This window comes from Eptatretus burgeri, chromosome 12 (assembly GCF_056783735.1).
Source record: "Eptatretus burgeri isolate ZD-2024b chromosome 12, Ebu_testis_v1, whole genome shotgun sequence".
NCBI lineage: Eukaryota > Metazoa > Chordata > Myxini > Myxiniformes > Myxinidae > Eptatretus > Eptatretus burgeri.
The window spans coordinates 93,226,253-93,239,159 of NC_140972.1; the positions used below are offsets into that span (position 1 = coordinate 93,226,253).

At 44.8% G+C, this 12,907-nt stretch overlaps 2 protein-coding genes across 5 annotated transcripts in view; one reads left to right on the plus strand and one right to left on the minus strand.

Annotated features, from left to right (window-relative positions):
* Positions 1-6,993, plus strand: part of LOC147016147 (RING finger protein 145-like) — a 23,923-nt gene extending 16,930 nt beyond the window's left edge. For all 3 annotated transcript variants that reach the window (XM_085848896.1, XM_085848897.1, XM_085848895.1), the window contains 5 exons: positions 3,133-3,308; positions 3,614-3,754; positions 4,273-4,603; positions 5,004-5,360; positions 5,622-6,993. In XM_085848896.1, the coding sequence (XP_085705022.1) occupies positions 3,133-3,308; positions 3,614-3,754; positions 4,273-4,603; positions 5,004-5,360; positions 5,622-5,975 (1,359 nt within the window). In that variant the 3' untranslated portion in view covers positions 5,976-6,993. The remainder of the gene's footprint in view (positions 1-3,132; positions 3,309-3,613; positions 3,755-4,272; positions 4,604-5,003; positions 5,361-5,621) is intronic.
* GLRX3 (glutaredoxin 3) overlaps positions 6,978-12,907 on the minus strand; it is an 8,946-nt gene continuing 3,016 nt past the window's right edge. For both annotated transcript variants that reach the window (XM_085848899.1, XM_085848900.1), the window contains 7 exons: positions 12,471-12,643; positions 11,972-12,033; positions 11,332-11,389; positions 9,556-9,608; positions 9,434-9,473; positions 9,260-9,352; positions 6,978-7,168 (listed from right to left, as the gene is read on the minus strand). In XM_085848899.1, coding sequence (XP_085705025.1) covers positions 7,118-7,168; positions 9,260-9,352; positions 9,434-9,473; positions 9,556-9,608; positions 11,332-11,389; positions 11,972-12,033; positions 12,471-12,643 — 530 coding nt within the window. In that variant the 3' untranslated portion in view covers positions 6,978-7,117. The remainder of the gene's footprint in view (positions 7,169-9,259; positions 9,353-9,433; positions 9,474-9,555; positions 9,609-11,331; positions 11,390-11,971; positions 12,034-12,470; positions 12,644-12,907) is intronic.

Consider the following 12,907-nt stretch of genomic DNA (forward strand, 5'->3'; position numbering starts at 1 on the left):
CCTCTGCTGGAAAATTATAAAAGAGAGCTCTGCTTTCCGGCCTGCCATCTTGCCTGCCCTTCTCTCATCTGGCTTGTCCACTCTTCTCTTGTGATCTGGCCTGCCCTTTGTTCTTGGAATTGTGGAATGGAGTGCAACATTTGCATGAACCGATTTCTTTCAACTCAAGTTAAGTCTATCTTCTCACACGTTCTTCCCTCCATTTCAAAATCCCTTGACTTCTATCTTTACACCTTCCTTTCTGCCTCATTTGCCAATCACTGCAATCTCATCGCATCTCCTCCAATCACGCACTTTGGACTCCTGGAGTTTTCCTCCTTCCCTCCTAAGCGACTGGGAAGCGCGGATCCGTCGGCTGTGACAGGTACAAAAAGCGGCTGCAAACACTTCTAACTTTTCCTCATCTCTTTTGGCTCTCCAACTTTCCACGGGTTTGATTCTGATGGTGCCTGTCATGTTAGATAAGCCTGTGGAAGTATTGGATCGGGTTAACTCTGCACCGTCTCGCTTGTGTTTGTATATAACTGTTTTTCTTTTGCCGCACCTCATGGATCCTTGCTTTCCACTGCTTGTACATATTGCTTTGTATTGAAACCTTTTTTTTTGTGCCACATGCTTTTCCTCGCCCTTGCTTCATAAATAAATTGGTTATATTCGAAATGTACCCAGTTTGTCACATCCTTAACTACATTGGTCCAGCGTAGTCCGTACGTAGTTATCTGGGAAGCTGTTTTACCCCACGTGATTTACCCTTGTTAGCCGGTGCACACTTAGCAGCTCCGTTCGGCGGCACCCGATACGGTAAGTTCCACGCAAGTACGCATCAAGGGCACGAGCCCCCCCCCCCCCTTGATGCGGCTGTCCACAAGAAAGGTATCACGTGAGGTAGTGTAACCCCACAGGATTGGCAGTAACAATTGGTGCTCGTAGCTGCTTGGAGGCACGGGAAGGGGTTGGGTAGGAGGAGGGAACTGGCGTTGCTCAACAATGCTGGGTACCCTTGCTAGTGTTCTCATAAAATGCCTGATTCGTGATGCTGGCACCTCAGGTTTAAATCCCTAATAACTACGCTGATTTGTGCATTGTCAATACATTAGTGAGCACACGCACATTGTGGGTTCACCAAGTACATTTCCGTTTGTATATATATATATATATATATTTATATATATATATATATATATATTTATATATTTATATATATATATATATATATATTTATATATATATATATATATATTTATATATATATATATATATTTATATTTATATATTTATATATTTATATATATATATCAAGCCTGGTGTTGGCGCAGTGGTTAGGGCAGCGGCTTGGGATCCAAAAGGTCCCGAGTTCAAGCCCCGTTGGGCCACTGAATTAATACACCAGGGGGTTGACTCAGCCTGTCATCCTTCCGAGGTCGGCGAAATGAGTACCAGTATACTGGGCCGGTGTATACCCTGGTTAAAATTGGTGTACCATATCCCTGTGTTGTAAGAGGCGACCAGGGTTGCGTCAGGAAGGGCATCCGGCGTAAAACATGTGCCAAATCACGATGCGGATCATATGGATGATCCGCTGTGGCGACCCCTAACGGGAGCAGCCGAAAGAAGAAGAAGAGAAGATATATATATATATATATATATATATATATATATATATATATATATATATATATATATATATATATATATATATATATATCACTAACATTTAATTATTAATGTATTGTTATATAATAGGTGTGATGAGCATTAAGAATATACTAGTAAGTCCATGGGGCCCCAGCCACACTTTTTGTTGCATTGATTGATACCCTGATTTTTATTATGTTGAAATTCCAAGAACTGGAGAATCTGAGGTGGTAGAAGAGTAGATACAGTTAGAGTGTATTGACGTCACTCTCCAAAAGCCAATCTCAGTACACCCAATTGTCAGAGTCTCATGACTTATTGCCAAGCCAAAAGAAGCATATCATCCTTGCTTTGTCTGACTATTTATCGATGCGAATAATCAAAATGCTTTTATCCAAATTTGTTTGTTTGGTTGTTTTTTTTGTTTGTTTGATCCTGCAGTGCCCGGAACATTGGTCATTAATTTGCTACCATTTTCAACTTTCAGTGGTTTGGGAGGATGTGAAAAACTGGCATGCAGACATTGGATCTTATTATATGTGAAACACCCGCTCTCTTCCGGAGTGGCCTGGAGTTGGGGGTGTTTGCCGGGGGGGGGGGAGTGGTGTCGAGAGGGGCAAGATTGTGGGGGAGGTGTGGCAAATGTGTTTTGTACCATGGCTAACAATCTGTCTGCAGCAGGGGTCACGAAACCACTTGCACTGTGGCACGTGCGCAGGAGAAAATTGTATGTCTTCTCCCCCTCGCAAAGGGGGTTAATTCTTCTTCTGCCCATGACCTCAACAGCTCGGGTACTACCAACACGTATGCAAAATTTGGTGGAGATCAGCCCAGCCCCGTTAATTTTTATTTTGTATGATTTTCAGATGTACCCGAACACGCGTTCAGAGTAATTGCCTTATTTAAGATAGTAGGATAAGATGATGCATTAAAAATCAAACAAGAAAAGTAAACATCTGTGAAGGAAGAAAGGTTTGAATCATGAAATTGCATTCCTTGGTTGACTGACTGGAGACAGCTGAGGTTCTGGGTCTACTGTGTTGTTGACCCATTGTTGGGAGAGGTTCTAGACTGAAAGAGTCAACTATTTTGAGGTTTGCAATCAAGATAAAGTTTTGTACAAGGTGTTGTATAATTGATATTTCGAGAATTATTTAAATATTAATGTAATGCTTCAGGAATAGCCATTAGTTTGTAACTGTTTATTACAATTGTGAAGAAATGCTCAGCTTGTGTGCAAGCTTGTTCACCCCCCATGTGTCCTTCTCCCCTCCCCTTGATCTCTCTGCTGTTGGTGTTTCCTCCTTTCCATTTTGTTCCCTTCCATGAGCCTCGGTCACGTACACACACACACACACAAAAATCTGTATGCTCAAAGCTGCACTTAGAATGAAGTGTTGCTTTTGTAAGTGGGTTTCCATAATGATTTGTGATGTAGGTACAGCGGTCGTCGATCATGGATCACAATCACTTGACATGACCTGTGCTGGCGTGCAGATGATCCAGATGTATGGCTGGCTGGCATTGGGCATGGGTTTATGGAACCAACTCCTCGTGCCAATGTTGTTCATGGTGTTCTGGCTGGTGTTGTTGTCAGTTCACATCTACTCGTACGTGACGTCTCGGGGCCAGACTGTCATCCGCGAGCGCCTTTTGCTTGTTGTTCTGACGAGGTGACGTGCCCACTTTGCCATCTGACTTCATACCACTCTTATTATGAGAAAGCTTGCGTGGACCTTAAACATTTTTTTTTATTCCTACACTCTTTCTGTCGTCACATTTGATTCATATTTTGACCTTTTAAAAGCAGGTTAAACCCTTTTGCATTCAATATGCAGCCTTTGAAAAGCATATTGCATTTTAATTAAATTCTCGTGATGTGCCAATGGTGTCATCGTTTGCATGTCCCACATGACTGACGAGCTAAAACCTAAGGCCGTGATTTCATCCCCACCATTTGTGTGCTCCTAAACGGCAGTGTGGCGGAATGCTGCGGAACTCCATATTCGCTGCTGGGCCTCACGTTCACCGTATCTTACCTGGCACTCGGTGTGCTTACCATGGGAAAGTTCTACTTGCAAGGTTTCCAGGCGTTTGCGAATGACAACGTCATGCACAGGTGGGTGGGCGTGTGAGGGGAGGAGGTGGTAGGTGCTAAGCAGAGGGGGGGGGGGAATTCAGTGTGAGGACTCGAGCTCATTTGGTGACCTTTCGCTTCTTTTGCTTAAACCATTCTGATAATAGGTCAAAAGTTGTGCAGGTTCGAACTGTCAGAGGGTTATCACATCTTGGTTGCGCCGCTCTTTTTTTAATTATTATTATTTTTTTTTAGAGGGACCAAGTGCAAAGGTTGACTTCAGGTGTGTTCTCCAAGTATCTTACAATTATTGGAATTAGAATTTTGTTTAAAAGGTTAGTCTTGCTGACTTTTCTTGCTCTACAATCCTTTTAAGCATCCATAATTTAGTCCGTGTTACAAATAAAGAGGGAAAGTTTTTTTCAGGAATAGGAACAATCGGATTTTGAAAACTTGACAGGATAATGACAATGGAGTCTCAACAGCAGTTTTTGGGAATATATTGTCTGGTGGCCAAAGGAGCAAATCCCGATGCTAGTGTTTGTTCCCTGCCTGCATAGGGGCGTTACGGAGGGAGCGACATTGCTGCTGCTGGCGGTACAAACTGGCCTCATGGAACTGCAGGTGTTACAACGGGCGTTTCTGCTTACCATTATCCTTTTCATCGTCGTCGCCTCGACGCTGCAGTCAATGCTGGAAATGGCCGACCCCATTGTGTTGGCGTTGGGTGCTTCAAGAAACCGCAGCGCGTGGAAACACTTCCGTGCCATAAGCCTCTGCCTGTTCCTCTTCCTCTTCCCACTCTACATGACCTACTCAATTTGTCGCTTCTTCGTACTTGACTTCTGGCTGCTAATTATCATATCTAGCAGCGTGCTTACATCCCTTCAGGTCAGTGGGATACGTGGAACTGCCCACAAATTATTACAACCGTTTGGTTATTTGGGATCATGGAGGAATCTGAAGTTCAGGGGGTTTAACACGATTTGTGTCCAATTGTGTAAAGCATTTCTTTCTATACTTGTTTTACCTTTTAAATTAAAGTTACTTTATTTCAATGAACACAAATACGAACTGTTCAAACATGACTTGGACTTTTGTCACCGATTTATCACAAGCAAATGGACTCGTGAAAACCTTTCACTCACACTGATGTCCACGTCTGAACTGCTGCGAGAAACAAACACTTAATTTGGTAAAAATGAGTTGAAGTCACAACTGCATTGATAGCATATTTTTTCCTCACACACCACCTGTCTGTTGTTCGTCCTGGTGACTGGATTATGAACAGGTGGCCTGCACACTCTTCAACTATTTGCTCTTTGTATACGAGGAGCTGCGCGAACAGCCGTTGGAGAACCTCGACGACATCATTTACTGCATTAATGGCGTGTGCCGCATGCTCGAGTTTGTGGTGGCAGTCGGCGTGGTGGGTTACGGCACCGTGGAAACGGTGATGGGTGAGTGGAGTTGGCTAGGTGTTGGCATTCTGTCTGTGCACGCTTACTACAACGTGTGGCTGAGAGCACAGCACGGTTGGCGCAGCTTCTTGAGGCGACGTGAGGCCGTCGGGAAAATAAACTCTCTACCGCCAGCAACGACGATGCAGCTTCACAAACTGCAGGATGTCTGCTCGATTTGTTACCAGGTGAGGGTGTGGGACGGGGGACATGGGATTATTTTGTTTCCCCCTTTTCTCTCGGGCCATCCACCAGGTGTGCTCACCTTGCAAAAAATATTGTTCAATTCTCACTTTGTTACATTACAAATGTGGGATGCTGTTTAATCGATGAACAGGTTCTGTTTGTGACCATGGCACATTATATTCGTCTCATATAAGGTAGTCTTAAACCTGAAATACAACCTGCTGCCAAAATAAAGTCTCGTCTCTGGGGATGGGGGGATGCAGGACATGGAGGGTGCAGTCATGACACCCTGTGGACATTTCTTCCACCCAAAATGTCTGCGCAAGTGGCTTTACCTGCAGGAGACCTGTCCGATGTGCCACCAGAGCCTCGGTGCCGGTCTCACACCAGTCCGGCCCACCGAGACCCCGGACGCCCACAGTCAGGGCGAAGGGAATGCAGGCGAGTCTCGGCGACTGGAATCGGCCATGGGCCAAGGCGAGGCCACTTTGGAGAGAAGCACCAGGAAAGTGGGAGTCGACGAACAGTCCGAAGGTGGGTTAGGGAATAAGGAAGAAGACTCGAAGAAACTTATTCATAAAGGAAATCAAATGGTGCACTCAGAGAATTCTTGCTGATGTCATAATTGTGTGAGAAAAAGACTTTTGTTCCATTATTAGCAGAACGGTGTGAAGTTTACTTTATTAAGAACGGAAAATGTGTGCACCTGTTCTACAACGCCAGGGTGATTGTTTTAAAAATTGAGGGAAATGGCAAATGTGGGGATTTTCCTTTTAGCTGTCATACCTGACCGGATGAGTATTAAGTATTAGGTTGCAATGTGGGTGTGATACGAACACACTCTCACCTGAAATTAGCAGACATGAACTGGTAGCAGTGATAGTCGAGTCAAACTGAAAAAAAAACTATCTTTTGCTGAAGGATAATTGATTACCATTGTGATGGAGGGTTTCAGCACATCACCCCAAACAAGCTGTTGCAGCCTCCACTCTAACTCTATTCTTATGATCCTTGTGATTCGGTTTAAAAAAGGGGCTCCACACAGTCGGTGCAAAACATTCGGAAGGAAAAGGAGCGCAGACATGCTGTGTGGCCGTGGAAGTGTGTGTCGTGTCAGTCGATCGATCGCAGTTAAACGACTGACCCACATTACCGGGTACAATGATGCACAAACGAGTGCTGGGTGCCATTGCTGTGGAGGTGGCACCACCGTTAGACCGGCGCTTTTGCTGTTAGACCCGAGCTGTTTGGCTCGATATTGGGGATTGCCAAAAATGTAAAAATAGTATTTTTTTTTCTATTTTCAATCCGATCTAGCATGCTGTGAAAGCACAAGTGATGTCTCGTTTTAACACACGACACGTGAAGCAAAACCACACGAGGTGAACTTGTGTGTTGCCCTCCCTGCAGCACTTATGTAGCTCTTGTGCATCCTTTTGCTCCAATGGAGGATGCCAAAGTGTGCACACTATATTGTAGTCCCATATCAGCTATTTGCACCCCCATCCACAGCACACCCATGCTCATTACCTGCTCTCATGAGCAAGCAGTATGAAGGTAAAATGTTTTTCATTCAGACTAAACATTCCTGACTGCACACTCTCGATGGAAATAAAGCATTTGCATTAAAATGTTTTTATTATGTGGTTTACATTCCAGGCTGCTGTTCAAAAATGATCCACCAAGTTTGCATCAACCGAGAGGGTCAAACAAACTACTATTTTCTGGGAATTTTTTTTATTTTTTTTTTAAAGAATTTTCAGTTCTTTGCATTCAACACTTCAGAGAGTTCTTCACTTTCCTTGAGTTCCTGGATGGGGTGGGGTGGGGTGAGATATTGAATTGCATGGATGAACATCACGAGTATCGAGATGGTAATTAAAACTTAAATCCTGTTGTAACCTCATTTTTACCTCCATGTTTAATGCTGTCCTTGTGAGGCATGGCTGTATGTCTTTATTTGCTTGTTTGTTTGGGTAACGTTTGAGGTCACTCGTATCAACCGATTGTATTCCTTTCATTTTCATCCCCATTTCTACTATTTTCCATCTCTCAGCCCCAAACTGTTAGTTGAAGTACCCTAAACATCCTTTATCGTTTATCACTCTCGTCCTTTGTATAGTCCTGTTAATCATCAGTCTTTCCATGTGGTCCACTTCCTTCCACGTTAGCTATGTTCACCTTCCTCGTATTCCTCCTTTTATCATCCAAGCCAATGAATAAAAATAAATTAAAACCTCCGCCCTCCCCTCAATTGTCTGTCAAAACAAAGAATGTTCAATCTTCTTTGTTTGGGTTCCACTGTTCATTTTTATTTTTTCCAAACTCCTTCCTCCATCCTGCTCTCAAGCTCCCTTAATCCTCCTTCCCATTTGCCTTCCACTCTTCCTTGTCTGAGCCAAATATTCTGCATCACTAAAGATGTGCTGTTTTCTTTGGGGCTTCCAATACTCAGTTTTCCCACCCTGGCCATGACATGTGACAGCTTGCTTGAACATTATTAAAGACGAGACTACGGCAGCGTGGCCCAAACTGACATTCACCCGGATACTATCTCTTCCATTGTCGCTTTGTGGTGACTCTTCGTGCAGCTGTCTGTCCCCTTGGTCTCGACACTCCTTCCTTCCTTCACTCTGTGGAAGGGGATTTAACTTTTTTTTCCAGATTTATCTGGCGATATTGCCTGTGCATTTTCCTGACAACAGGCTTGCCCAATCCCAGTATGGTCCCAAGCAACTCACGCAGGTGCTTAAACCCAAAAATTGGAGCTCGCATTATTGCAACCAAGACATTCTTTGAAACAGCTGGTTTATCTTGGCCTGTCTCTTCGATCTCTCATTTCTTGATGACAATCTAACGATGGATAAAACCTCTGCTCCTCTTGGCTCTTCTGATCAAATCATTGAAAATGTGCCTTTTCTTGGTGGTTTTCAGAGAGCTGCCACGTGTACCACTGTGTGATGGCAGATTCTTCCGGCTGGCAATGTCCCAGATACTGGTCTTATTGGTTCCTGACCGACATTCCCTACTCCCCAAACTGTCCTAGTCCAACAACAGCCCCCAGTACATCTACAAAACTGCATATGATGAGACAATGACCAAAAAGCAACTCTCGTTTTCTACCAGGAAGGCAAACCCAACTGATGAGAATCCATTCCCTCCACGTAACCGTGAACCAGTGTATATCTATCCATCAAGATCATCTGACATCAAACATAAGCCTCCCACCATCCACCAAATGCTGATTGAAACTCGTCAGCTGTGTCACCAGCACACTTTCCCCTTCTGTACCTTTACTCCGAAAAGTATCGAGTCTTGTTACTGCTCTTGAAGAAGCTGGTCTTTGCTGAAAAGACCAAGGTACCCAAATGCTACCAATCATTTCTCCTATTCCAGTTAGCTCCTTGTCGCATGTGGACTTCTCTCCCACGAAGACCGAGGATGAAGTTTCCAGTTGATCGGAACACATCCTGGTGCTGGTCCAACCCCACCTTCTGAGTCTCAAGTGTAATCACAGAAACCTACACCTCCCCAAGTCAAAGCTTGATACTCACCTCCATTCTCTCATTTGTTGAAATGACTGTCTTCTGCCTTCCATTCTTTAAGTTTACTGTCGATCGTCACCTCACACTTTCTACCATCCTCGTCTCCGATTTATTTTGCTCTTGTTGACCCACCTCCTCCCTCTTCCCGTCATTCTATTCCATTTTAGTCTACCTTTTGATATTTTACCCTCTACCAGTCTGTAAACCTGTCACTGTCAATTACTTTCATTAATATATTGCCACCATGCCTTGTGTGCGCACGAGTGCATAAAACTGACACGTATTATATGGGATTTCAAAAACTGGAACAAATTCGAAATAAAAGGGGATAGATCGGGGGAGGGGGGGGGAAATACCTTGATGATATCCAATCCACCAATCAGTTCTCCTTTTACATACAGCTGGGGGTACGTTGGCCACTTTGAATAGGTTTTCAAGCCTTGTCTCACCTGCCAAAAGTAACTAGCAATCAGTGTTCCACCAAAACACTCCAATTCTGCAGCAGAACAACAAATACTTAAATTGCTCACCTCCTCGTCCTGCAGTATGTCGAACGTTTCATACGTTACTCTGTGGGGAATGAGAAGGTACATCCTCATGAACAGATGTCATTGTGTAAGTTTAATTGATCAATAACAAATCGTCTGCTTACCCAGTCTCGTTCAAGATGTCAATAGTTGTCCGACTGAATCCGCACTTTGGACCCTGGGAAACGAGCAATTACGAAATTATCCACACAATCCATAATGAGGATTACATACAGCCTCTCCTCCTCCCCTCCACCACCCCATTACAAATTAGCTGTTCCTGCATTCAGGCCCAAACCACCACCATAACCGCTAAGCCAATGCCAGGCTTGCTGGGCTTGGTGAAAGATAAGCTAATGCTCAAGCAGGTCAGCAGGCAGGTATGCTCCAAGGCTGTGAAGACAAATGAAGATTTCATCCAATGGGCCCAATTAGTTACATAAAAGGTGCAAAAACGGATGCCCTCTACATTCCTATCAGCTTGCCTTCAATTATCAGCAAATTCATGGAGTACAACATTGCAGTTAATACTGTTCTCCAACAACCTCATTTCAGATTACCAATTTGGTTTCAGACCAGGTCACTCCACCTTGAACATGCTGCTTCTACTCTCCCAACAATGAATGAAGGCCCTCAAGGCCAGACATGAGATCAAGGCTGTCTCTCTGGATATACCTTGTATCTTCTGCTTTTGATCGTCAGGCATCCTACCTTGGCTCTCCAAACGCTCCACATTCAAGGCCAATTCCCCACTTGGCCTGCTGACTTCCTCTACTCTCGTAGCCAGAGTGTGACAACAGAATCCTTTAATCTCCTCTCCATGTCAATGCTGAAGTTCCCCAAGGCAGTATTCTGGGCTCAGTCCTATTCCTGATCTTCATCGATGATCTCTCCGACTCTGGAAAATCCTCCTTATCCATTTGCTAATGACTTCACCTTCGGCCGTGACATCCCTCATCCATCAGCCAGACAGGCAGTGGCGTTTTTCCCTCTTCAGTTCTTGACAATCAAGAGCTGGTCAAACACTGAGAATATCCTCACACCTTGCTCAAGCTGATGCTATGGGAACCAAGGCCTTCAAGATCATTGGGATCTCCCACGATGAAGTTGAGTCTGTGGGCAGATCACAGACATGTCTTCGACCGCCTCCTTTCTGGACTTACACCCTCCCTTCTCTCTACTGTTCCTTTTATTCCGTTGCATCCTGATATGTTCAGTGTTCTCACTCCTCACCGAGCCTCAACCAAAAAAAACATGACATATCCCCGATTGGCTGAGAAACATCATTTGTTTTTCACAGCCAATCAGGAACCCCCAATGGCAAAATATTGCTGTCTCCACAAATTTACTGGGACATTTAAAAAGGTGCATTTATCATTTCTTGACGTGAAGTTGATAACCATCAGATATAATCATCAAAAAAAAATAGAATTTTTATTTTTCATAAAAACAGCTAACTGTAAACCACCAGTTATTCATTCGTGTGCCTCACATGGCTACACGGTTGCATCGTTGCTGGGAGCACTGCTGTGCCGCTCATGCAGTCGGTGCTCCCTGCAGGTTAGAGCAGGAATCCGTCATTTGTTCAGGATGCTGGCGATGACTCGCTTAGTTGTTCATCATCAAAAGATTCCGAGAGACCTTAAACGTCCACCGACTAATCGATGCGTGCAGACAAGACGGCAAGCTTCACGTCCATCCGATGGACGGTGCACTTTGTGACGCAGCGCCTTGCCTGCAAAGCACCAATCGAACAGTTGCTAGTCGAGTTAGAATCAAACGGACTTGACAGCACAAAGGTATATGCGCTACCTCTACCATCCTGACAGAAGCGATAGGGGATGAAGGACTTCCTTATAAAAGGTTCCCACCACTTGAGCCAACCACGGCAGTCGGCTCACCTGTGCAGTGCCTTTCATGAAGAGCATCACAGGAGCTTTATTGATGAGTGCTTGCAGCCTGCAGAGAGAACTTCAGATGATTGCAAACCAGACAGCTATGCATCAATCTTTCATTGTAATTTAATAAATCCCTCCACTCCCTGGAAATCATTTCAACCACCAAACTTCATGAGATGTTGGTGTAAGCATACATCAAACGATTCATTATCGTTTAAAATAGTTACTCCACCCCCCCACCCCAACTTCCCATCTCCAGTAACGTGATGTTGTACTACCCTTTCAGATGTCTATTATGGATTTCATTACCAACCAGACTAAAATTTCTCACCGATGTCTCATGTAAAGTGAGACCGTGTCAGGTGTGCCGTCCTTCAGGAGGACGTTACACCTGAAGTGCCGTCTGCCAGCATTTGCTCGGTGTCATTCGTAAAGTGTTCGGGTATTGCCAAAAACCTGCACAAAGTTCCAAATTTCTGCCTTAATATGCAGGGAAAGCAGCTGCAGCACATCTGCACCTGGGTAATGAAGCAACCAACAGGAAGGATGAGTCATCAAATCCCGGTCCAATATGTGTTTTGCTAATGATGACCCGATCGTGAGGCGTCGCATTGTTTCACCATTGTGGCAAGGCAAGGCTTACCTGTCCTCGAGTTTCTCTCCTTTTGGACAGACCTCACTCAGCTCCCCAGACTCTGCCATTTCCTGCACATCACACACCAGGACACGAGGAGCTCTCTCTCTATCAAGTGCAGCTTGTGGCTGCTGGTTGCATCATTGGTTGGGACGCGGCTTTGCCGCTGATGCAGTGTCCCCCTTACCAGTACACTGGTACTCATTTTGCCGACCTCGGAAGGATGACAGGCTGAGTCAACCTCCTGGTGTATAAATTCAGCAGCCAACGTGGCTTGAACTCAGGACCCTAGGATCCCAAGCCGCCACCCTAACCCTCACCCACAACGTCTCAACAAACTTCATTGGATTTATTTCCTTCCATCAGATAAATTTCAGGGCATGTGAAGGGACCCATCAATTACTCTGGTTGGCTAAATGTGGAATGTTAAAAACAACAGTATAAACAAGGACATTCTAAACAAATCCCGCAGGACTGATCGGGAGCAGACTGATGACCTGGCACATACCTTGACGATGTCCAAGCCTCCGATCATTTCACCGTTGACGTACACTTGTGGATACGTGGGCCACTTGGAGTAGGTTTTGAGCCCCTGTCTGACGCTTTCGTCCATCAGGATGTCGAAACTTCCGAAGCGCACCCCGTGCTTGTTTAAGATGTCGATGATCTGTCGGCTGAAACCTGGGGACCAGGAATACGGGACACAAAGAGGAGATGAGATGCATCAGCTTGAGGGTCCACAACCAGAGATGGTGGGGCTGAGAGCTAATATTGGGAGGCCGGGGTGGGCTTGGAAGTCTCCAACGCTTGCTCGATTAGTTGTGCAATGATGGAATCTGTTGAAGCGTCACATTGGATGATGGCTTTTACACTATATGTTTGCAGTCTGCTTTCCCTGGAAGGTTGTCCCATAATCTGAAGACAGAAAATTGTCTTTTCAGAACG